Raw genomic sequence first — 26,223 nt, forward strand, 5'->3', positions numbered from 1 at the left:
TTGTAAATATTTATGCACCCAACATAGGAGCACCTCAATACATAAGGCAAATACTAACAGCCATAAAAGGGGAAATTGACAGTAACACATTCATGGTAGGGGACTTTAACACCCCACTTTCACCCATAGACAGATCATCCGAAATGAAAATAAATAAGAAAACACAAGCTTTAAATGATACATTAAACAAGATGGACTTAATTGATATTTATAGGACATTCCATCCAAAAACAACAGAATACACATTTTTCTCAAGTGCTCATGGAACATTCTCGAGGATAGATCATATCTTGGGTCACAAATCAAGCCTTGGCAAGTTTAAGAAAATTGAAATCATATCAAGTATCTTTTCTTACCACAACACTATGAGATTAGATATCAATTACAGGTAAAGATCTGTAAAAAATACAAACACATGGAGGCTACACAATACACTACTTAATAAGGAAGTGATCACTGACGAAATCAAAGAGGAAATCAAAAAATACCTAGAAACAAATGACAATGGAGACACGACAACCCAAAACCTATGGGATGCAGCAAAAGTAGTTCTAAGAGGGAAGTTTATAGCAATACAATCCTATATTAAGAAAGAACAAAAATCTCAAATAAACAACCTAACCTTACACCTAAAGCAATTAGAGAAAGAAGAACAAAAAAACTCAAAAGTTAGCAGAAGGAAAGAAATCATAAAGATCAGATCAGAAATAAATGAAAAAGAAATGAAGGAAACAATAGCAAAGATCAATAAAACTAAAACCTGGCTCTTTGAGAAGATAAACAAAATTGATAAACCATTAGCCAGACTCATCAAGAAAAAAAGGGAGAAGACTCAAATCAATAGAATTAGAAATGAAAAAGGAGAAGTAACAACTGACACTGCAGAAATACAAAAGATCACAAGAGATTACTACAAGCAACTCTATGCCAATAAAATGGACAACATTGGAAGAAATGGACAAATTCTTAGAAAGGCACAACCTGCCAAGACTGAATCAGGAAGAAAGAGAAAATATGAACAGACCAATCACAAGCACTGAAATTGAAACTCTGATTAAAAATCTTCCAACAAACAAAAGCCCAGGACCAGATGACTTCACAGACAAATTCTATCAAACATTTAGAGAAGAGCTAACACCTATCCTTCTCAAACTCTTCCAAAATATAGCAGAGGGAGGAACACTCCCAAACTCATTCTACGAGGCCACCATCACCTTCATACCAAAACCAGACAAGGATGTCACAAAGAAATAAAACTACAGGCCAATATCACTGAGGAACATAGATGCAAAAATCGTAAACAAAATACTAACGAACAGAATCCAACAGAACATTAAAAGGATCATACACCATGATCAAGTGGGGTATATTCCAGGAATGCAAGGATTCTTCAATATACGCAAATCAATCAACTTGATACACCATATTAACAAACTGAAGGAGAAAAACCATATGATCATCTCAATAGATACAGAGAAAGCTTTCGACAAAATTCAACACCCATTTATGATAAAAACCCTGCAGAAAGTAGGCATAGAGGGAACTTCCCTCAACATAATAAAGGCCATATATGACAAACCCACAGGCAACATTGTCCTCAATGGTGAAAAACTGAACCCATTTCCACTAAGATCAGGAACAGGACAAGGTTGCCCACTCTCACCACTCTTATTCAACATCGTTTTGGAAGTTTAAGCTACAGCAATCAGAGAAGAAAGGGAAATAAAAGGAATCCAAATCAGAAAAGAAGAAGTAAAGCTGTCACTGTTTGCAGATGACATGATACTATACATAGAGAATCGTAAAGATGCTACCAGAAAACTACTAGAGCTAATCAATGAATTTGGTAAAGTAGCAGGATACAAAATTAATGCACAGAAATCTCTGGCATTCCTATATACTAATGATGAAAATCTGAAAGGGAAATTAAGAAAACACACCCATTTACCATTGCAGCAAAAAGAATAAAATATCTAGGAATAAACCTACCTAAGGAGACAGAAGACCTGTATGCAGAAAATTATAAGACACTGATGAAAGAAATTAAAGATGATACAAATAGATGGAGAGATATACCATGTTCTTGGATTGGAAGAATCAACATTGTGAAAATGACTCTCCTACCCAAAGCAATCTACAGATTCAATACAATCCCTATCAAACTACCACTGGCATTTTTCACAGAACTAGAAAAAATTTTTCACAATTTGTATGGAAACACAAAAGACCCCGAATAGCCAAAGCAATCTTGAGAACAAAAAACGGAGCTGGAAGAATCAGGCTCCCTGACTTCAGACTATACTACAAAGCTACAGTAATCAAGACAGTATGGTACTGGCACAAAACCAGAAAGATAGATCAATGGAACAGGATAGAAAGCCCAGAGATAAGCCCATGCACATATGGTCACCTTATCTTTGATAAAGGAGGCAGGAATATACAGTGGAGAAAGGACAGCCTCTTCAATAAGTGGTGCTGGGAAAACTGGACAGGTACATGTAAAAGTATGAGATTAGATCACTACCTAACACCATACCCAAAAAGAAGCTCAAAATGGATTAAAGACCTAAATGTAAGGCCAGAAACTATCAAACTCTTAGAGGAAAACATAGGCAGAACACTCTATGACATAAATCACAGCAAGATCCTTTTTGACCCACCTCCTAGAGAAATGGAAATAAAACCAAAAATAAACAAATGAGACCTAATGAAACTCCAAAGCTTTTGCACAGCAAAGGGAACCATAAACAAGACCAGAAAACAACCCTCAGAATGGGAGAAAATATTTGCAAATGAAGCAACTGACAAAGGATTAATCTCCAAAATTTATAATCAGCTCATGCAGCTCAATAACAAAAAAACAAAAAACCCAATCCAAAAATGGGCAGAAGACCTAAATAGACATTTCTCCAAAGAAGATATACAGACTGCCAACAAACACATGAAAGAATGCTCAACATCATTAATCATTAGAGAAATGCAAATCAAAACTACAATGAGATATCATCTCACACCGGTCAGAATGGCCATCATCAAAAAATCTGGAAACAATAAATGCTGGAGAGGGTGTGGAGAAAAGGGAACACTCTTACACTACTGGTGGGAATGTGAATTGGTACAGTTACTATGGAGAACAGTATGGAGGTTCCTTAAAAAACTACAAATAGAACTACCATATGACCCAGCAATCCCACTACTGGGCGTATACCCTGAGAAAACCATAATTCAAAAAGAGCCATGTACCACAATGTTCATTGCAGCTCTATTTACAATAGGCCAGAGATGGAAACAACCTACGTGTCCATCATTGGGTGAATGGATAAAGAAGATGTGGCACATATATACAATGGAATGTTACTCAGCCATAAAAAGAAATGAAATTGAGCTATTTGTAATGAGGTGGATAGACCTAGAGTCTGTCATACAGAGTGAAGTCAGAAAGAGAAAGACAAATACCATATGCTAACACATATATATGGAATTTAAGGGAAAAAAATGTCATGAAGAACCTAGACGTAAGACAGGAATAAAGACACAGACCTACTAGAGAATGGACTTGAGGATATGGGGAGGGGGAAGGGTAAGTTGTGACAAAGCGAGAGAGAGGCATGGACATATATACACTACGAAACGTAAGGTAGATAGCTAGTGGGAAGCAGCCACATAGCACAGGGAGATCAGCTCGGTGCTTTGTGACCGCCTGGAGGGGTAGGGAGGGTGGGAGGGAGGGAGACGCAAGAGGGAAGAGATATGGGAACATATGTATATGTCTAACTGATTCACTTTGTTATAAAGCAGAAACTAACACACCATTGTAAAGCAATTATACTGCAATAAAGATGTAAAAGAAAAATATTTATAAAGCATGTTTATTCATCTCAAGGGGAAAACTTTCAAAGCAAAAGACGATTTAGATATTTTTCTTTTTCAAAATGCAAATTCATCTTTTTCCTGGCTTTTTCGTCCATGGATGGTCAGTACTTGATTCTTTTCTTAAAAATCAATAAAGCACAAGTTCATAGGATGATAAAAGTAGGCAATAAATTTAGAATGATCGTATTTCTACCTTTAAGTTTTCGGATCACAAGAAAATCAACCCATTAAACCTAAGATCAGAAGAAGAATTAGCTCAGTACCTAAATATATGTTGGAACAAGATATTAGCTCTCTGATGAGAGTGTTTTCAACTTGATCATCATTCTCTCTGATTTCCAGGCACCTCTTGATGTAGTAAACTGTGTGCACACGCTGTACATTATTCAAAATCGACGACCTGCATACGGGAATAAATATGGATTGGTGCATTACTTTTGTTCATTTCTTCTTCTGAGTCTCTTATCTCAGTGGACTTTCATCTAACCTAGGAAGACAAAGCTAAGAAAGTATCGACCTTTAGCTTCTTAATAAGTAACTGAAAAGCAAAGACAAATGCAATTAAATAATACATTTTCATTATTTAGACATCAGTATTCTCATGCGATCAACTTGAAATATGCAAAGTTTAACTTCAATCTGCCAGCTTTGAAATTTGTTGTAGGTTGTGAAGAATGCCTTTTACTTTATTTTATTTTACTTTGGTATTTGGGGTCCTTGATTTAACAGCAGTTACCCAATTGCCACCTCGTTTCTTTGATGCTGTAAATGCCCTGGTCTGAAGACTCAGCCCTCTTTTCTCTAACTCCTGAGACTTGCAAAGTCCTTGCCATCAGGCATCTTTTCATCTTCTCTCTGAACATCAGTCTCAATTGGAGAGTTCAACACTGTGTAATACAAAAGAGTCAATTAGTTGTTATTGGTATAGACACTTAATGCTTCAGCAACCCAGACCCGTGAAATGATTTCCCCAATATCCCCCAGCGGCTGCAGATCGAGGGATTGAACACAGCCTCTCTAATGGGGACAGCAACGCTATTTCCTCTTTGATGTAGATCTGTGATAAAAACAAAAACAGAAACAAAACAAGTCTTATGCAGAAATAGAAAAAAAAGCCCCTACACAAATGTAAAGAGAGCTCTAATAAAATTAAGGGCTACCATTTATTAAGCTGGCATTGCTCTAACCCCTTTGATAGATTGAATGGATGCATTGTAATCCACATAGCAACCTTCTAAGAGAGGATCTATTCTTATCTCCATTCCACACATGAGGAGAGCAAGGCACTGAACACACTGTTCAGTTGCACACAGCTAAAAAGGCAGCATCAAGAGCCTGGACTCCAAACCAGATCTGGCCCAGACCCCATCCTCTTAACCACTGAGTACATGACCTTCCCATGACTGGCCTTATACAAACATTTTTTTTTAATGTTAAGTCATACATTGTCAATGTTTCCCGAATCCCAAATGAAAACACATACCTGGTTAAGTGACTTTTTTTAATTTCTGGATTTGCTTGAATAAAAATGAGTTTACTTATATTTTTAAAAGCCATAAAAACTAAGTTGCTCAGTTACATGATTAATGAATCACCTTAACTTGAAATGAATCAAGTAACATGAAAAGTTAAATGTCTGGCTGCCAGAGTCCAATGAAGGCATAAATTTGTAAATTAAAATGTATGTCAGCAATATAGCCCTAAATTTTGTTCACGGTTGGCCTTCTTTCCTTTTTTTGAAAAAAAAAATAGGTCAAGCATGTTATCAGCGGGCATGTCTAAGTTTAAAGCATCTCAGTGCATTTGCCCCCTTTCTATTAGACCCAATTAAGTGCTAACCTCTTCATTGTCCATCATTTTCTTTGCCCTTGGCTCAGTCACTTAATGGCTCTGATCCTTAGTACCTGTAGGGTTGTGGAACAGCTCTGAGATAATGTGTGTAAAGGGCTCAGACTGTACCTGCATAACAAATCTCAGTTATTATCAATGTTGTCATTTTCATGATTAATAATGCTTCTCGCTAGATGATATGTGGAATTTTTCTGCTCTGTTTGCCTCCCTTCTTACTTCTCCTGGCATCTGCACCTCCCACTCCCTTCACCTGAGGGATTCTCCCCAGCTCTGCAGGGTTTGGAGGGGCTGTCAGTCACAATGCCCACTCATGCTGGCTACAAGGGTGGGCTATGATTCATAGTGATCCACTTGAAGGCTTACCTGGAATTCCCAAATGGGAGCTGAAGCCAAGTTCTTCTTTTACTTTGAATTAAAAGCTCTAAGGATGTAACTACAAAGCTGTCTAGGGTCACATTCATGTGACATACCTGTAAAGGAGCCAGAGAGACTCTGAAGCCAATTCATGGGCAGCTAAGCAAAGGGAAAATATACCTGAGTCCAGTTTAACCCTCAACCTTCCAGGTACAATAATCAATACTGCCCTATTTATATTCAGTTTTCAGAAACTTGCAATTGAAAAACTCCTGGCCGAATATATTCATGCCTTCACTCATTCTTTCTTGCATGTATTCGTCAGATGTTTATTAGATGTCTACCACATGTTGGATTTAAACGGAAAATCATATATCCTGTTCGTTTTTTATTTATATTTATATATTTATTTATATGTATATAAATATTTTAAATTAATTAATTAAAATATTTTACATAAATATTTTGTTTATATTTATATATTTATAAGAACCTGAGCAGTTGGACAGTTTTCAGAGGAAAATTACAATTCTGGGTCTGTTTGAATTTTTTTAAGGTCTTAGGCTTTAGGGATGGTTTATGGCTTTCTGAAGCAGGGCTCTGAGCCTCAGTTCCATGTTGAAAGTAGGACCCTAAAGGCCAGGCTACCCTATCTCTCCTTTTTTAAAAATCTGAGTCCAAAAGTAATATATATTATTTTTTAGAATACAGAAAGTACAGGAAAACACAAATAAGAAAATAAAAACCATCTATAGACTAACCACCAAGAAGTAACCTCTGTTAATATACTGGTATATCTGTTTCCAGTAAGGAAATGTTTGCTTATTTTGTGAACAAATTCATGGGTCGGTATGTTGGAATTATTTTGACCCATCAAGATATTCTATTCATTTTCTTCCCTCTTCTGTCACAATGAAATTAGATGGCTGTTTAGGGTATAATAAAAACGCTTCAACTTGATAATCAGGGCAGCAGTTAGCTGTGCCTTCCCATTAGGGGACCAAGTCCTGCCTAACTGACAACCGTCCGCGGTCAGTTGGCTGTCTTCAGCAGGAGATAATTAGAAAAGCTGCCTGCAGCCGCCACTCGGGCGGCGAAGCATGAACTGGATGACACATGTGAAAATTTGTCCATCCTGGGAGGCCAAAGAGGAGGCAGCAGAAACCTGGAACATCTAAGTTTTGAGGCTTAATGAGAGCTCCAGCATCCTCTCTCCACATACAGAGAACACCAGTGGACCCGTTAGTCTGCCCATAAATGAGCTCCATAGAAACTGAGCCATTAGTTTCCTCATAGGATTTAAGGTCACCCAGTCCTGGCTGATGTTCTGACAAACTGTACAACTCACTGCAGGAAAAAAAGTGAACTTTCCCCTCCAGCTTAGGGATGAGTGGAATCTGTGACACCACATTCACCCAGATCCTCCTCAGAAGAGGCCTTGCTTCTCCAGAAGCATCAAGGGTGGATATGACCAGCCCGTTGCAGGTTTGGACTAATTCGCAGACAGAGTGCACAACTTCCCCTTTCACATGGCATCCTTAGTCCTCAAGTGCTCATCCCAGTGAGGTATTCCTGATAGTGAAATGAGCAGGCTCTACAGGTAGGTCCCTGGGTTCAAATTCCTGAAGCTGCTACTAATTTGATCCACTTTCTCTTTTGTTAATATTAAAAGAGCTCATACTATAAAGCTTTTATTATAGTACCTGGCACATAATAAGTGCTCAAGCAATGTTAACTGTTCTCACTATTTATCCAGCAACTATCACCATGGTAGTTACATGTTTAGAAGTATATATTACGAAGAATTTGATGTTTTTAAAACAAAGTACAAAATTAAAATGACCAGAAAGATATAGGATTTTCTCCTTAGGTAGTTGAAGAACTATTCTTACGATCCTATTGATAATATTCATTTCCTTAAAGAAATTACAGCTAAAGTTCTGTCTGAATTATCACAAATTCTGAAGTGATGGTATCTTAATTATTGATTCTGAACCTCTTTCTTAATGCTTATCTTTCACACTCATATAATGTTATCATGAAGTCTTGACTCTGGTAATGGTAGTATCTTCTTTCAGACTAACCCTCCTACCAACTACGTTATATATATATATATATATATATATATATATATATATATATATATATATATATATATATATATATATATATATATTCACACACACACACACACACACATATATATATATTACATATTCTAGACAAAATGTAAAGAGCAAACATTTAAAGTCACTGGAGAGTGACCCAAAGGAGGCAGAATTGGGAAGGCATTCAACGCTTAAAAGAGGCAACTAAAGTAAGACCCACGTTATTCTTTTTTTTCTGGTGGGCACACTCTGATCCTGGGCATGGAAGATAAGCTCCAGTAGAGAGCCTTAATATTACTAGCCTGAGTATTTGTGGACTACCATAGTAGCTAGAAATTCTAAGAAATCTCAGAAGGGAGTCACAATAGTGGGAGCCCCCAAATCTGTGCATTAACTACCCCCAAGTTCTCTGTTAACCTTTGAACTGTACTTGTGCAGGGTAAGATTCTCAGGACTCAGGAGGGAAGTGATAGCTGGAAAGCTGAAAGACCTGTGCATAGATTTCAGTGGCCACTCACCACAGGGGATACAGAGTTTGAAGTTCAAGACCCATCAAATTAGAAGGATTTGGTAAATGTCTTTGGCGTCAATTAAAACTCCAGAATGGCCATGCCCTAAGGACAAAGATTTCTTCTCAATTTCTAAAGTGAAAGAACCTAGATGCAAAAGCCACATATTTTATGATTCTATTTATATGAATGGTTAGAGAAGGTAAGTTTATAAACACAGAAAGCAGATCAGTGGTTGCCTAGGGCTGGGGGAGAGAGTGGGGATTAACTGCAAGCAGGCATAAGGGAGTTTTTGGAGTGATGGAAATGTTCTAAAACTGAGCTGTGGATAAACAAAATGGGGTATATATACACAATGCAATATTATTTAGCCTCAAAAAAAAGGAAAGTCTGACACATGCTACAACATAGATGAAACTTGAAGGCATTAGTATATTAAGTGAAACAAGCCAGTCACAAAAGGACAAATACTATATGATTCAACTTATATAGGTACCTAGTGTAGTCAAATTCACAGAGACAGAAAGTAGAATGGTGGTTTTCGTGGCTGGAAAGAACAGGGAATGGGTAGTTATTGTTTAACAGGCATAGAGTTTCAGTTTAGCAAAATACAAAGGAGTTCTGGAGATGGCTGCATTAATAGTTGCCCAACAGTGTGAATTACTTAATGCCAATGAACTATACATTTAAAAATAGTTATGGTAATTTTATTTTATCTGTATTTTACAATTTAAAAACACTGTATTGTGATTATAGTTGCACAACTCTATAAATTTACCAAAAATCATTGAATTATATACTCACAATGGGTGAATGTTATGGTATGTAAACTGTGCTCCAACTAAGCTATTAAAAAGACCCTGAAAGAAAAATAAAGACCTTATCCCCAGGCTGAGAGATTTGCCTTAGGAATAATGACAAAACTAAAACAAACCTACTCTGAGAAAGACTAGAACCAAGATTTCCCAGGCTCAAGGTGACCTTCCTGCAGTACAACTACCTGTTAGAACAAAATTACACACTCTTCAGAGGAAGATAACAGAATTCCCCACTGTCTATAATTTATTATTACTGTAGCAAGTATGTATGCAATTCAATCTCACTACATGTGGGAAAAATAGAAAAATGTGACTCATAGTCAAGAAAAAAAATTAGTTAATAAACAGGCCAGGAGATGGTCCAGATGTTGGAATTAGAAGAAAGAGACTTTGAAATCACTAAAAATATTTAAGGACTCTACAGGAAAAGATTAGTAGGAGAGATGAGAAGACACAGAATTTTAGAAGCTATATAGAATTTGTAGAAAATTTGAGAAAGAAAAGAATCAAATGAAAATATTAGAACTAAAAAATATAATATCTGAAATAAAATATTCAGTGGATCGCTCTAAAAGAAGATTGGCCATAACAGAGAAAATAATTGATGAATTTGAATGCAGCTCAATAGAAGTCATCCGAACAGAAGTGCAGAAAAAGAACATATTTTTAAAAAATAAACAGAACATGAATTATCTGTGGAATAGCATAAAGCAGCCTAAGACACATGTCATTGCAGTCCCGGAAGGAAAGAAGAGAAAGCACTGGGCAGAAAATATAGTTAAAGAAATAAGGACCAAAATTTTTCTAAAGTTGATCTCAACCCACAGATCCAGGAAGCTCAGTGAAACCCAAGCAGGATTAAAAACAAATAAAACCACACCTGGTAACCTCAAAGGAAACTTCTAAAAACACAAGATGAAAGAAAAACCTTTAAAGCAACCAGAGTTTAAAAAGACTCATCCCATAAAGGGAACAAGAACAACAATTAGGGCTTTTATCAAAAAGAATAGAATTCAGAAGACAATGGAACCACATCTTTAACAAACTGAAAAAAAACCCAAAACTGTCAAACGTTCTATACCTAGCAAAAACATCTTTCACAAATGGAGGTGAGTCTATACTACAAAGCTACAGTAATCAAGACAGTATGGTACTGGCACAAAAACAGAAATATAGATCAATGGAACAGGATAGAAAGCCCAGAGATAAACCCACGCACATATGGTCACCTTATCTTTGATAAAGGAGGCAGGAATATACAGTGGAGAAAAGACAGCCTCTTCAATAAGTGGTGCTGGGAAAACTGGACAGCTACATGTAAAACTATGAAATTAGAACACTCCCTAACACCATACCCAAAATTAAACTCAAAATGGATTAAAGACCTAAATGTAAGGCCAGACACTATCAAACTCTTAGAGGAAAACATAGGCAGAACACTCTATGACATAAATCACAGCAAGATCCTTTTTGACCCACCTCCTAGAGAAATGGAAATAAAAACAAAAATAAACAAATGGGACCTAATGAAACTTAAAAGCTTTTCCACAGCAAAGGAAGCCATAAACAAGACCAAAAGACAACCCTCAGAATGGGAGAAAATATTTGCAAATGAAGCAACTGACAAAGGATTAATCTCCAAAATATACAAGCAGCTCAATATCAAATAAACAAACAACCCAATCCAATAATGGGCAGAAGACCTAAATAGACCTTTCTCCAAAGAAGATATACAGATTGCCAACAAACACATGAAAGGATGCTCAACATCACTAATCATTAGAGAAATGCAAATCAAAACTACAATGAGATATCATCTCACACCGGTCAGAATGGCCATCATCAAAAAATCTAGAAACAATAAATGCTGGAGAGGGTGTGGAGAAAAGAGAACTCTTTGCACTGCTGGTGGGAATATAAATTGATACAGCCACTATGGAGAACAGTATGGAGGTTCCTTAAAAAACTAAAAATAGAACTACCATACGACCAGCAATTCCACTACTGGGCATATACCCTGAGAAAACCTAATTCAAAAAGAGTCATGTACCAAAATGTTCATTGCAGCTCTATTTACAATAGCCAGGACATGGAAGCAACCTAAGTGTCCACTGACAGATGAATGGATAAAGAAGATGTGGCACATATATACAATGGAATATTACTCAGCCATAAAAAGAAACAAAATTGAGTTATTTGTAGTGAGGTGGATGGACCTAGAGTCTGTCATACAGAGTGAAGTAAGTCAGAGAGAGAAAAACGAATATCATATGCTAAGACATATATATGGAATCTAAAAAAAAAAAAAAGTTTCTGAAGAACTTAGGGGCAGGACAGAAATAAAGACACAGACGTAGAGAATGAGGACACGGGGCAGGGGAAGGGTAAGCTGAGACGAAGTGAGAGAGAGGCATGGACATATATACACTACCAAATGTAAAATAGATAGCTAGTGGGAAGCAGTCGCATAGCACGGGGAGATCAGCTCGGTGGTTTGTGTCCACCTAGAGGGGTGGGATATGGAGGCAGGGAGGGAGACACAAGAGGGAGGGGATATGGGGATATATGTATATGTAGAGCTGATTCAGTTTGTTATACAGCAGAAAGAAACACACCATTGTAAAGCAATTACACTCCAATAAATATGTTAAAAAGAAAAAAAGTCTGGGCAAGATTAAGAGAAAATTTTCATACTTTTCCATTTTACAATGTGATTTGGAGATTCATCCCCACCAGTGCATAGAGGTGTTTACATTCCCTTTTTTATTCATCTTTTTTTTTTTTTTTAGAAAATTTTCAAAAGATCTCCATTGGCCCAGATTGGTTGGTATCCTACCTTGTATTCTGTAAGTTATTTTACATTCTAAATAAAATTATCTTTCTACTGTTCTGCATCTTTCATGTGCTCACAAGGCACTGTTCAGGATCCCCTGCACTCCACTCCAGTTACAACTTTATTCTCTATCTCCTTGTCTACAGTACTAGCATGATAATGTTTGTGAATCTTCTCCAATAAGATGAAAATGCAACTCTTACATTGTCTGCCCAGTCCAAGACTTCCCCTGATCAGAGAGCTGCCTACATTTAGGTGAGCCTCTTATATTCACAGAGAACTCAATCATTCAACAAATATTTATTAAGCACATTCCATCTGCAGGGAGTGTTATAAGAGCTAGAAATCAGCAGTGAACAAGACAGAAAATAGCCTATTCTAATCCGGTTTTGGAGATAGACAGTCAGGAAGCAAGCAATAAATGCATGTTCTTATATATGGCAAAAATAAAATGGAATAATTGGATAGGGCGTACAAAAGTAAAAGGTACTTTATATTAGATGCCTATAGAAAGTGTCTCTGAGGTGCCGTTATAACTGACACTTGGAAGGTGAAAGAAAACCAGACACATGGGTACCCGGAGTAGAATATTCCAGGCACAGGAAACCATTGGACAAGGGAATGACTGGCCTAGCTCAGTAACAGAGAGAGTCAGAATGGCCAGAGATGGGGAGAGAACTGTGAGGTCTACGAGATCCCCTCCCAATAATGTGGAGCTAAGACCTACGACAAACTAAGACTAGGGGTCCTATGAGCAAAATCATTAACTGCCCAACCTTTTGTGTTCTCCTAGACCTATCTTAGAATTGTCAGGTCACCAGAAAGCGTAGTCCCAGAATCACTTTATGTCAGTTTCTCAGTAATGGACATTCACCAGGTTTACAAACAATTATAAGACACACTATTTCGCTTCGGTTTTTTCTGTCCTGTCATGTCCTGTCCAACATAGTAACATCTCCGGAGGTAGAAATAAAAAAGCAAGCATAGAAATTAATTCTATGACACCAGATAATGGTGTTAGGGAATTAAATATTGTTATTGATGATTAAGTAACATCAGAAGAAGCCAGAAACACTGTATAAGCCCCCTTCAGCCCTGGGATAGAGAGAAGAGAGAGAAAGGATCCTCCAGGGAACCAGCATCAGATCCTGCAAGAATATTAGGGCCTTAACTCAGGAAAGGGTGTTGTTTAGAGGACTAGAGGGAAAGAGGACAAACTTGGTCACTCCCTGTTTCCCTTGGGTCAGTCTTTCCACTGGAGAAGAGAAATGAGTGTCAAGCATTTTTGTTGGAAGCATTTTTGCTGAAGACGTTAAAGCTGACTCTGGGTCTCAAACAACTAAATTAGCTGGAGAAGATAGAATGCTCTTTTCGTATTTTTATTTGTTGTTAAGTATTAACCAGCAAGCAAATTTTAAAACCAGAAATTATTGACCCCATAATTCTATCTTTTTAATAAAATTTAATTCAATAAAAATTTTAATTTTTTCAATCTCCATTTCCAGTCTTTTTTCTTAGACTCACTTATAGGTAACATTGTAGTAATGGTTTTATAGGTACAATCTCATGATTTTTAGTGCTGGGGGGTATTTTGAAAGGAGGAAATTGGCTCCATTTCTGGTCATCTGAGAAGAAGTAGGCTGGACGGTCTGGGTGGAACACAACTCTGGTTTTTCAATTTTCACAACAGAATGACAACTTTGCCTTCTGTGCATCTGGTCTCTAAGCATGTGGTTCTCACTTTTATCAGTAACATAAACTGCATGTAGAATAAGCACTTGTCAGAGAAATTGACTGTCATCCAAAAGCTCTTATATCCAATAGGACAGAATCGAATGGACAAGCACACCACCTATTTCTTTTAGATTTACCAAGCTCTATCTTGGTATTGTTAGATCAATAGAAAGTACAGGTCCAGAATCACACTATCTCAGCTCTTCATTTCACACTGTATTCTTTATAAAGGGTTGATACTGGAAGATTTCAAGATTTCTTTCATGCAAGAAGTACCTTTGTCCCCTTTTCACTGTGAACTAGATTTACCTATGAAAAAAGACGCACACTGTAAATCAATTGTGAGTTTTCGTTCCAGAAAAATGTTGCTTTCTGCGGAGCTTTCTCATATGCTTCCCTTTTCTAAAAATCAAACCATAAAACGAGGATGATGTGACCCAATGCACCTCGTGGTTTGGCTCAGCTGCTTGGAAAGTCAGCCACGTTTGTGACCCAGTAGAGCAAACATTTCACCTCAGATTATCTGTTAACACCTCTTCCTGCTCTTTATAAACAGTTTTAGTTTTCATCATTAATTTTGCGCTGTGCTAACTTTTACAAGTCATATCGAATCTTCTATAATATATTTAATACGTACCAAAGGAGTGGTACATACTCAAAGTCTAAAGGAATAGTTCAGGGCGTCAGGACAATTCTGTGGACCAAAGGCGCCAAGCTTTCGGTGACCTCATTGCAACTCTATGACTAGAGAAAGGAGGACATTCCTGCAGGAGTATTGCTTAAACAAATACAGTGAAAAAATATTCTCTGTAGCAGTGAATACATGCCTGACCACAGTGAAGGACTGGTGGGGGGAAATATTGAAGCAGGAAGCTGGAAGGGCATCAGGGTCGATCTGTAGAATGCTTTGAACATCAAGTTTATGAGTTTAATTTCCCGTAAGTAATTTTTGAGCAGGAAGGAGACTGATGAAACTACCTTGACGATTTTGACCAAGATGGCACCATTAATAGATCTACATCCCTCTGGAGGATAGGTTGTTTGTTTTATGGGATGTTGAGAGTTTATTTTTAGATATTAAATTTTACATCCCAGTAGGATATCTTGGTGGAAATGCCCAATAAACTCTGAGATAGGCATCTGAACTTGCTATCAATGTCAGAAAGACAGATTTAGGAATTATCTGTATAGAGGAGCATTAGAGAAGCAGTGAGAAGAGATGAGTGCTCTGGGCGCATTCTCCTTCAATAACCATTTTAAATAACCCCAGAGAGCTACCACATCCAAAAAGAAGACTAGACTCTGCTCAATTAGAGGGCAGGTGGTGACAATACGGCACTCGAATGCCCTCAAAATGACGCCTCCTCTCAGTCCAACAGATAGGCTAAATTTAGAACAGTCTTTAGTTGCTTCATTACTAGGATTAAAGAGTTCATGAACAATTTTTTTTTTGCAAGGGGGTAATAAATAATGAAGCTGAGATGCTGAATGAAGAAGAAAATGTATGCTGTCTATAAACTGAGAAAACAAATTCTTTAGAGAATAACAAAAAAGCAATACTGCCAACTCAGCTGGGGGAAAATGAATAGGAGGCAGTGCCTCAAGGTTGGTCAGTGACACCCTTAAATTGCAAATATTACCTAATGTCAAGGGAAATAAGCTCACACTCTGAGAAGCCACAGCCTGCTGTTAAAATCACTTGAGAGAATAGGAGCAAAGAGAAAAATAAAGGTAACACTGGCACCTTTATAGCAAATGTAAGACCTTTGGGAAGTGGGACTCAGGCATTATAAATGAGCAATGTAAGTTAAATTCAAAAATAGCCTGGTTCTAATTGTATATTGTCAGAACTGGTTAGCCTGAAGTTGGCCATGTGTAAAAGAGAATGTTGCAGAATGGGAAGCTCAGTGTGACCTACGGGGAGGTGAGCATTAGCGTGTGGAGATGAGGCTACAGGAGATGAAACTGGAGAATTAAGGGACACAATGACAGGTCAAAGAGTTTGGCCGCCACCCTGAAGGTAATGGGATTTATCAGAAATTTGTAAGGAAGGGGAACAACAGATTCCCATTTATGTTGGAAAAGGGGACTCCAGTGCAGGTGCATACAACTGCCTGGAGTGGGCCAGAGACCAGCAGAGGGAGGCCAGCTAGAGGTCTTGCAATAAGCACTGCTGAGGACTTGCCCTAGGAAACCACTGGGAAACAAGCGTGGTGTGGGAAGAAGGGGTAAGTGACCATTATCCTTTTAGTAGAGTCATGGCTTTAGAAAGCCATTCTCTAAGTCATCTTTTTAATCACCATCCCTCTTATCCTACATGCTTTTTTACAGATCAGTCTTCCAGGCAATACAACTTTCTTGGAAGTGAGGAGAAAGGGCATATAGAAGCAATAACACCTCACTTAGCAAAATATACTATAGAATCTTCAGGGTTATTGTAGAGCTCAAGAAAGGATGCTGATGCATGAAGTGTTGTCCTCAATTTCCTCTTCCTTTTGAGAGTTTTTCTTTTGATTCTCATGTTCCCAATACATGGATCCCAAAGGATGTGGAGTCTACCTTCAAGCTCTGATTATACCGGACAAAGCTCTTCCCAGGTTTCCTCTTAGCACTGCAAAAAAATGCTATGACGATGGAGATCCAAAATGGAAATCTGGAGAGAGACACCAGATCTTCTAAGCTCAGCCCCTGGAGCAAGCCTTCAGGTCAGATCACAAGTGTATTGGAAACTTTAGCACTTGAATGCATACAGACCTGAGTTAAGCTCAAATCCTAACTCTCCTAAATATTCTTATGACCTTAGCCAGGTCCTCAAATGCTCTAAATCAGTAATATATGACTCAAAGGGCAGTTGAGACAACTTAGAGATAGATACCATTTAAAAAGCAACTGACACTACACGGGCATGTGTATAAGTTAGTAGTTTAATTTGGCTGCTGGCAAAAGAGATCCAACTCCAGTGGATTAAACACGCAAGGGTTTATTCTCCTACAGAAAAGAAGCCCAGGGGTAGGAAGTCCAAGGCTGGTATGACAGATCCAGAAGTCTTTAGGAGCCCAGACACCTCCTATTTGCAATCTCTTAAGTCAAGATGAAAGTCACATAGTCAAGATGGCTGCTGGGCACAGTGGAGGGGAATAATTCAACCCTCCCTTCTGGGAGCCTGTCCAGAAGTCAAGATGGCTGCTGGGCACAGTGGAGGGGAATAATTCAACCCTCCCTTCTGGGAGCCTGTCCAGAAGTAACTGTCACTTACATCTCCGACCAGAAATTAGTCACACAGCGATACCTAACTGCAAAGTAGACTGGAAAACCTAGTTTTTCAGCTGGGCACACTGCCCTGGGTTCTTTTACAAAAAAGGAAGAATTGGCATTTGATAGGTTCTGTCTGCTACAACTTTCATTAAATGTTAGTCCCCTTCACTTTCAATACAAAAACATTCAGTGTAGAATTTAATATCACATCCTTAATTTTTACTGATCAGTGACACACTAAATGGTCAAAGAATATTTCTGCATCTTTCAAGAAATTCTTAATATATCATCCAAAGTGTTCACTGTTCCTTGACTTAGGCAATAAATTAGTGCCAGATCAAAAATCCATTTCTTCTGATTGAAGAGATTTTCTGGTTTGTTTTTCTTTTTATCAGATAAGAGCTACATTTTGTATTTTCTTATATTTTCCTTTGGCTTACCATTGTGCACTTCCTTTTAACACAAACCTTAGTCTAAATTCCAGATAAATCATCTCCAATTACTTTCTTAATTGATTCTCGAACTTTTACTCTTATTTGAATAATTCTTAGAGAATTTGCATGTCGGATTCTTTTGAAAGTTTAAGGAGGCTGAGGTAACAAATCTGAAGATTTGGCACTTGTTCAGAGTTCCTTTGAAGTGTTCTTCAGCTCCAGCGCTTAAATAATTAATAGATAGTTGAAAACTTGGTTTCCAAGGCACTTTATGAAGAGAATTACCATTAAACTAATGCCAATAATGTCTTAAGATCTGGGAGTACAATTGTTTTCATTCATTTCAAATCTGATGTTACTGAGTAGGCAACAAACTATAGTGAAATCCATTTTAAGGAACATTAAAGCCTCATACAGTTTTCCAGAACTAGAACTCTGGTGATGGCCAAATACTTTTAAGGAACTAAGTCTAAGATGACAAGAAACAAGAATTGCTACATGACAGCACTGAATAAAATGGACATTTCAGAGAGGAAAGAAGATCACAAGAGAAATGGAAAAATTCATAAGATAAAAAGCAGAATGTGCCGTATGATGCTACTTAGAGGGCAAAATGCTGAAAAGTTAACAAATGAAGATTATTCAATGGCCCTGGCTTTAAAATAACAAAACACAAAAAAGTACGATTCATCTGCTTAGGACAACTGGAGACATTTCTTTTTTTCTCAGCTGCCCACTGTAAGAGAGCATATATTAAGAGATGAAGGAATAAGCTGAGACCAAAAAAAAAAAAAAAAATGAGTTCTGATAATCTTCAACTAGAAAGAAAGCGGATTTTTAAAAATGAATCCGCTGTCCTTTCTCCTCACCTCACATGTCTCACCTGATTTCCCATGATGCACTCTAACTCCCTATCCTCTCCAAATTGACCTGTTTCCTCCCAGAGCCCCAGCCAAGCTGTGCACCTCTTTAATGTGCCCTATACATCCCTGTCTTCATGTCTTTCCTCAACATCTTCCTCCTCGGGAAAGGCTCACGTAGCTATATCTTAACCACCCTTTCGGGACCAGCTAAAAACCTATGTTTTCTGACAGTTTCTGCCCTCATTATAATCTTTTCTCTAAATTCTCCTGCACTTGGGTCTGCCATAGAACACAGCCTATGTACGGACTAATAGTTTTGAGGTTCTTTTACATACGCTGGTCTTTTTTAGAGGGGAGGCCACACATGGTATGGAAACCACATCCCATGTTCTGATGACGTAACTGTGCCTGACGCAAAGCTGAGCACAGATAGTGCTACTATCGAGAGGGCAACGCAGAATCCAGTGCTTTCTGGATGCGTTTTCTCCTTCTCTCTCTGCATGCAATTATTAACTCTCCCAGTAACAGTCTACCATTAGCACCTGATCATCTTTTGACTTCCTTGGTGGTTCTCCTCCTTGAGAACCAAAGCATCAGGGAGAGAGAGGTGAGTTGAGGGGTTTAAATTTCAAAGACTGAACTGGCTTTGTTCTAAAGTACTTTGCCCTTTGACACCCTCCGAAGGATCCTCTGTCTCATCCTATAGGATTCTAACAGCCACACTGCCACTGTATTTGGTATTTGCCAGGAAGTCCAGGGATCACTGTATTTTATGGCCTTTTTTCCTTTATATCATTCCACAAATATTTATTGAGCACCCACTATATCTTCAAGGAATCATCCTATATACTAGAGATACAGCACTGATTAATATAGTTAAGCCCCTGCAGTGGGGTAAATAGTGGCCCTCCGAAAGATATGTCCATCTGGAACCTATAAATTCAATCTTATTAGGGAAAGGAACCTTTGCAAAGGTAATTAAGTGAAGGCTTTTGAGATAAGATCATCCTGGATTAGGATGGGTCCTAAATCCCACGATAAGTCTTTAGAAGGGAAGGGGAAACAGAGACACAGACACAGAGAAGCACAGGGGAGCAGGCCATGTGAACACGGAGGCAGAGATTGAGGTGATGTGCCTAGGAGCCACGCAATGCCAGGATTGCCAGCAGTCACCAGAAGCTGGGAGAGGCAAGCAGGCACTCTCCACCAGAGCCCTCAGAGGGAACTCAGCACTGCTGACACCTGGGGCTCAGCCCTCTGGCCTCAGAACTCTGTGAGAACACATTTCTGTTGTTTTAAGCCACCAGGTCTGTTATTTGTTTCAGCAGTCCTAGACAACGAATGCATCCTCTCATGGTACTTATCATTACAGCGAAAAGACAAAATAAACTAACAAGGAAGTGCAATACAGTGAAAGGTAAGTGCATAAAGAGAACAAAGCAGGACAAAGTGAAAGATGTCACCAAGAGCTACTTTAGGGAGTGAGGAAGAATGCCTGAATCTCTTCTAGTACTTCCTGGGAAATAATATTTGGAAAGAAAATTTATGAAGTCCAAATTAACTAACTTGTTAAGTAATTTTTCCATGGGATTTGTAGAGGATTTTCTTCTGGTCATTTTAAGGCATAAGTGAGGTGTTAGTTTTTCCAGATATCTGGTCTAGGGCATCATTAACACTTATCTAAGGACCTGGAATGGACAGTACAGGTTACTCTGAGTGGTGGCCATATCATGTAACTTAAGGCTAAAATAAAATGATGAAATAAATCACTTATTCAGGAAATAGATAACAAATGTCATCCCAATTAAACATCATCCACATTATATTCCTTCATATAACAATTAGTTGAGTATCATTGTTTTCATGGTATTATGAAAATGTTGGGGATACAGAAAATACAGTAATATAGATGTGATCTTGTGCTAGGGGGGTCTGCAGTCTATGGGGAAATACTGACACTGAATAAGTAATTTCAAGTAAAAAAGGATGTTTAAATATACATTCCTTTTTTCATATATATATTCTTTTCCATTATGGTTTATCATAGGATACATACTTCAATTTAAAAAAAAAGAATGTTTAAAAATAAGACAAGTGGGAATTCCCTGGCAGTCCAGTGTTTAAGACTCTGAGCTTTCACTGCCAGGGCCTGGGTTCAATCCCTGGCCGGGGAACTAAGATCCTGCAAGCCCTTGTGGGATACCCATGGTGCGGCCAAAAAGAAAAAGAAAAAAAGAAATGATTTTTAAAAATAAATAAAAAATAAAAATGAGACAAGTATAGGATAAGGCAGGGGGTGGGGGTCATACAGAGAGGCGGACAGTAAAGACCTCCCTGGCTTGTATGTTTCCTGAATTCAGCAAATATTTCCTAAGGGCAACTACACCCCAGGCACTGTTTTAGTCATCTGGGATACATCAATGAACAAAACAAGCCAAGATCCCTGCTCTCATATGGATCCACCTACCAGGGGAGACAGGCAATAACAGACCCAGTACATGGATTATTTAGTGTTGGACAATAGGTAGGTGCCACGGGGAAAGGAAAAAGTAGAGCAGGGTAAGTAATGTTGGGAGTGAGAGGTAGCAGACAGGCTTGCCATGTATATAGGACAGCAGGAAGAGTGTCATTGAGAAGGGGACATTGAGCAAAGATTTGAAGGAAAGGATGAAGTTAGCCCAGCAGACATGTGAGCAAAAAGAATTCCAGCAGGAGAAACAGCCAGTGCAAAGGCCCTGCGGCAGAGTGTACCAGGCTTGTCCAAGGAACAACCAGGAAGCCCGTGTGGCCGAAGTGGAGGAAATGAGAAGAGAGTAGTGGGAGGCGAGATCAGAGATGTAACCTGGGACCAGATCCTTTAGGACCCTGAAAGCTATTGTGACACTTAATTCTCTCATGATGAACGGAGCGCCACCACGAGAAGTGCTCTTTCCTTATCTTCGTATAGTCTCAGTGACCTCACGGCTCAACTTTAATGTGACTCCTAACTTGACTATCAGAGATATTTGCTGTTGTCGACAGAAAGTTTGTAATTCCTTCCAGTAACAGCCACATATATTCTTCTCCTCCCCCCGGTGCTACCCACACGCAACTAGGAAAATTGCACCCCGATGAATAGAAGGGCTTGCCAGGACTCTGACAGGAAAATGGCATGAGTGCATTTATTACAGGTGAAAGAATAAAGCCCATTCATAAATCAAAGGGAGCTAATTTTCAAATGTCACCTAGCCCACCGTCACTCTGGGAAGGTGTGGGAGCAAAGATGAACGGTCTTCCAATTGACATGCGGGTCCGGGACATCTAAGCACCAAGTCACACGCCAGAGTGTTTTTCATCCTGTCAACAGTATGATAGAACTGGGCCAAGGGAACGTTTTTCACTTTCAACAGGACAATGAGAAAAGTGTACGCTGAAATACGAAGAAAAGAGGAGAATTTCTCCTCGTTTGGAAAACCATTCAAAAGCATGGCCCAACAAGAAAACAAAGTGACCCAGGAGACAACCAGGCTTTGATGTTGTTCTTCAGATGAAAGTTCTGAGAGAAACAGGACTGCCCTACTCGCCCAGAGGAGCGCTATTAGATGAGCCACAAGGAAAAGAGGAATCCTGCACAACAAGTTCTATTCTCCACGTAGAGACCCACCTTGAACCAGAAACCGTGATGCAGTTTTCTTCTTCAAATAAAATAAAGGTCCAGAGTCTCTACAATGACATAATTGCAAGCCAGGAAAACTCCGGGGTAGGAACAGGACTTGCAGAAGTGGATCTCAGGCAAGTAGCCTCTTACACCTAGAACAAGCAACCCAGGTATCGTGCCCTAGGTATCAGCTACATAGCCTACACTACATTTCCAAAACAGGCTCAAATGTCTTCAGATACCGTGTTTGGCTTCCGGTTATAAATAAATAAGTCCTGGGGATATAATGCTCAGCATGGTGACTGTAGTTAAAAACACTGTATTGTATGTTTGAAAGTTGCTAACAAAGTAAATCTTAAAAGTTCTGATCGCAAAAAGAAGAAGGTGTGACTGTGTAGTGATGGATGTTAGTTAGATCTATTGTGGTGGTTATTTCACAGTGTATACAAATATTGAATCATTCTGTTATACACCTGAAATAAACATAATGTTATATATCAATTGTATCTAAGTATTTTTAAAAATTACCCTTTGTATTTTTAGAGAAATTCCTTATAAATTCTTAACCTTGTCGGGGGCAGGGCAGTGGAGAAGGGGACGTTGTGCTTTGCTTTTATCTGAACTACAACTCCTATAACTGCGAACAATAAAAAACACATCAATCCCCATAAATATAGACTCTTCTAAGCAAAACGTCCTGGAGATTATCTTAGACAATACCATCGTTTTACTGAGGAAACTGAGTTCATTAAACAGTATATAAAAGAGTTCCATGTCTCTGTCAACTGGCTGGTGTTTTTAAGAGGTGAATTTTGAAGCTTTGAAGAAGTCAAAGTGCTAGAAACTCTGCTTAATTTGTTTCTCCTCATGTTAAAGTCAATTCAGTTCCAAACAGGGGTAATTGTACCATGGAACTCCAGGAGGTATCATTCATACTGTAGCCAACAGCAAAGCTCCTTCTGGAATTATGCAGTGCAGAGTCTGGGCAGATCTACTCAATGGTCCTTCCCCGAGATTCCCTTAGTTACTAGTCTTGGGTTAGGTAAAAGGATGCTTTGACTTTCAGTGCAGATTTTGAAATGAGCTGCTTTGACTTCATTCTTTCAGAAGTCGGTTAAGTGCAAAGTTTGACTAAAACAAAATAAGAAGAGCTATTCAGAAGACATTGCCTCTGTAGGGGAGGAAAAAAACTCTTCCTCTACCTTACTAGGTTCTCTGGCTGGGGCCCTAGAAATTAAACTGACAAAAGACAGATTAATAAGAGAAAAACAGTTAATACGTGCGGCACACATACACTCAGAAGAAACTGACAAGTAACTCAAAGGGGTGGTTATAACTTGGGGCTTCTATAGCATCTTAACAAAGAACAGTGCATTTGTAGAGAAGTGACAAGACAGAGAAAAGGGGTTCAGCTTTTAGGGGCCAGAAACTGTGGAAAAATAAGTGTATGGGAGGAACTAATGGAAGATAAGGGTTATTTTAGTAAGGTTTGTTATGTAGATTCCTCTTGTTCTTCTCTGGGCTGATTAAGAGTCTAGAGTTGTCTCCCTTGACTAAGAACCTAAGAGGTGTCCTCTTCCTGGTATGAGAGGGTGAGACACCTTTACAAATGGAAATTTATGTCCTGCTTTTAGGCAAATGAGAGGAAAGAGGAGAGTTTTTTGAAATCTGCTGTTTCTCAATTGTCTTCAGCTCAAAATAACCTTTATACCAAAGCGGCATATTTCTAGCTGAACAGTCGACAGCCACTGTGAATAGGAGATCATGGTCTCCCCAGGCAGAAATGATCTCCTCTTCTATTTCCACCGTCCCTATTCAGGCTGTCCTTAGACAGATCTATTGCTATGGGTTCTTCAACGCGATACAGAGTTGCCTCAGCCTCATCCCCGGGCTGCTTTGCTGTTCTTACTTTATTAACACCAAATTGTAGCTCTCTGGAACCACCTTCCTGTTTTCTGCCTCTAAACTTTGCTCATATTGTTTCCTTTGCTTAGAACCCCTCCCACTCATGCATCACCTGGCCAACTCTCACGCATCTTTCAGGACTAAGTTCAGATCTGACCCTTCAGAAAGTCTTCTCAGGCATCTTCTCCTCAAACCACTGGCTATGAGAAGTGATCCTCCTTTAAGCAGAAGTACTCCATGCATTAAAATTTCTTGTTTCCTTCTACTAAATCACAAGCTTCTTCAAATCATAGTTACAGAAATTGCGGAGATTAGCCAACACATTGTGTCTTTATATCCTGCTCCTGGTCAAGCTTTCATGCCCAAGCAACTGGGGAGTTAATCCTCAGATAGCATTCACCATTGGCTATACTCACTACCCCGGAACATCCCCAAGTAGGTTATAATCACATCATCTGATCGTTTCTTGTGGGCAATGAGTTGCATATTCTGACTCATTCCCTGATCCCCTAATATCTTTAACCCTGAGATTCCATGGCCAGTCAGAGAATCCATTTGGGGAAGTGAGTAAGCCAAATATTTAAAGTACCCAAGGGGTAAAGATGGCCTTGCTTATAGGTGTGGTCAGCCATTGCTCACCTAGCTGGGTGACTTTGATTGTGATAACTGCCTTGGAGACTGAAAGACCATTATTAGAGATAAATCCCTGAATCAACGGTCAACTGATTCAGGGAGGACTAGTTCACGTTGCCCTAATTTTTACAAGTCTGGCTGTTACCAGAAAAGAAATATGTATTAAATTCCACTGGTCTTGCATGGTTTCAAAGGCTATTCGGAGAGCCAGATCAATAATAGTTCATGAATCATTCTCACATAGAAGGATGTTTGCTGACCAGGAGAGAAGACTCTCCCCGAGTCAAGTCTAAAGAAATATTGAAAATTTTGTGCCTATAACTGAAAGTTGTTTGTCATGGTTAGATAGAATATACTATGCAAAATTACTCAGAAAACTTTAAAGCAGTATATAATTATAATAATTAAATTCTTTCTCTCCAATTCCCCTTTCTCCAGATTTCTTGGTATATAGAAAAAATTATCCATCTTCTTTATTTCTTTAATATATTAGACATTGATTGGCATAGAGAAGGCATTCAAAATATATTTATGGGGTAAATGAAGTGACGAAAGAGCAAGAAAGATACAAATTAAAAACGACTGAATTACCTCCTTCTAAGAAACACCAGGAAAGCAGTGAGCACCATGGCTCTCAGTATCCTCATCTTTATCACGAAGGGGTTGAACTAGTGTAACTGAAAGTGGAGGCTAGCTGCTCGCCACTCAAAAGCCCAAAAGCCAAAAAAGAGGCAAGCTTGGTGGAAAGGAAAGTTTGCTTTATTTCGGACGCCAGCAACCAGGGCGGGAGGGCGGGCTCCTGTCCAAAGGCCGACTCCCCCCGCCTGCCACTATCAGGGGACAAGAGTTTTTATAGGCAGAGGAAGGGGGCTACATGTAGAAACAGCACAGTCAGCTCTGACAGTCATCTTGAAATTGGTCATGTGGTGGTCTGACCAGTGTCATCGAGAGAGATTGTTTTAGGTACAGCTAATTTTCAGTTCCAGGGTCAGTTTGTTCCCATTTCTTTGAGGCCAGCTCTCGGAATTGTGGCAGCTTATGTCATGGCTACAGTCTGGTCATGATGTAGTTAACTTCTTCTGCCTGGTGGGGATTTCAGTATCTACAAGACAGCTCAGAGGACATGGCTCACAATATTATCTATAGCCCTTGAAGAGGAACGAAGGGTCCTTGACTATGCTTGATGATTAAACTATTATTATTTAGTCTTGTTGGACTGTTTTCCTCTGCTCTGCATTTTCTCACTTCTCTGATTAAAATTATTCTTTGGCTAAAGTTCTTCCATAGACAAAAGGCAGACAGAGGACGTGTGGGGAGGACCATAGCATCCTGCTCTGTTTCACTAGGTGATCTTGAAAGCTCTCTTCAAGAGCTTTGTGACCCTGGACCTAGCTTCTATGTTAACCATCTACTTTT

At 38.8% G+C, this 26,223-nt stretch overlaps 2 protein-coding genes across 2 annotated transcripts in view; one reads left to right on the plus strand and one right to left on the minus strand.

The window, feature by feature from the left end:
* Positions 1 to 3,853: 3,853 nt before the first annotated feature.
* Positions 3,854 to 26,223, minus strand: part of EPB41L2 (erythrocyte membrane protein band 4.1 like 2) — a 271,017-nt gene continuing 248,647 nt past the window's right edge. The window contains exon 26 of the mRNA XM_033867725.2: positions 3,854 to 4,760. The gene's annotated coding sequence lies outside the window, so the exon portion shown is untranslated. The remainder of the gene's footprint in view (positions 4,761 to 26,223) is intronic.
* SMLR1 (small leucine rich protein 1) overlaps positions 16,713 to 26,223 on the plus strand; it is a 37,821-nt gene continuing 28,310 nt past the window's right edge. The window contains exon 1 of the mRNA XM_033867376.1: positions 16,713 to 16,785. Within this exon, the coding sequence (XP_033723267.1) occupies positions 16,713 to 16,785 (73 nt within the window). The remainder of the gene's footprint in view (positions 16,786 to 26,223) is intronic.

This window comes from Tursiops truncatus, chromosome 12 (genome assembly GCF_011762595.2).
Source record: "Tursiops truncatus isolate mTurTru1 chromosome 12, mTurTru1.mat.Y, whole genome shotgun sequence".
Taxonomy (NCBI): Eukaryota; Metazoa; Chordata; class Mammalia; order Artiodactyla; family Delphinidae; genus Tursiops; species Tursiops truncatus.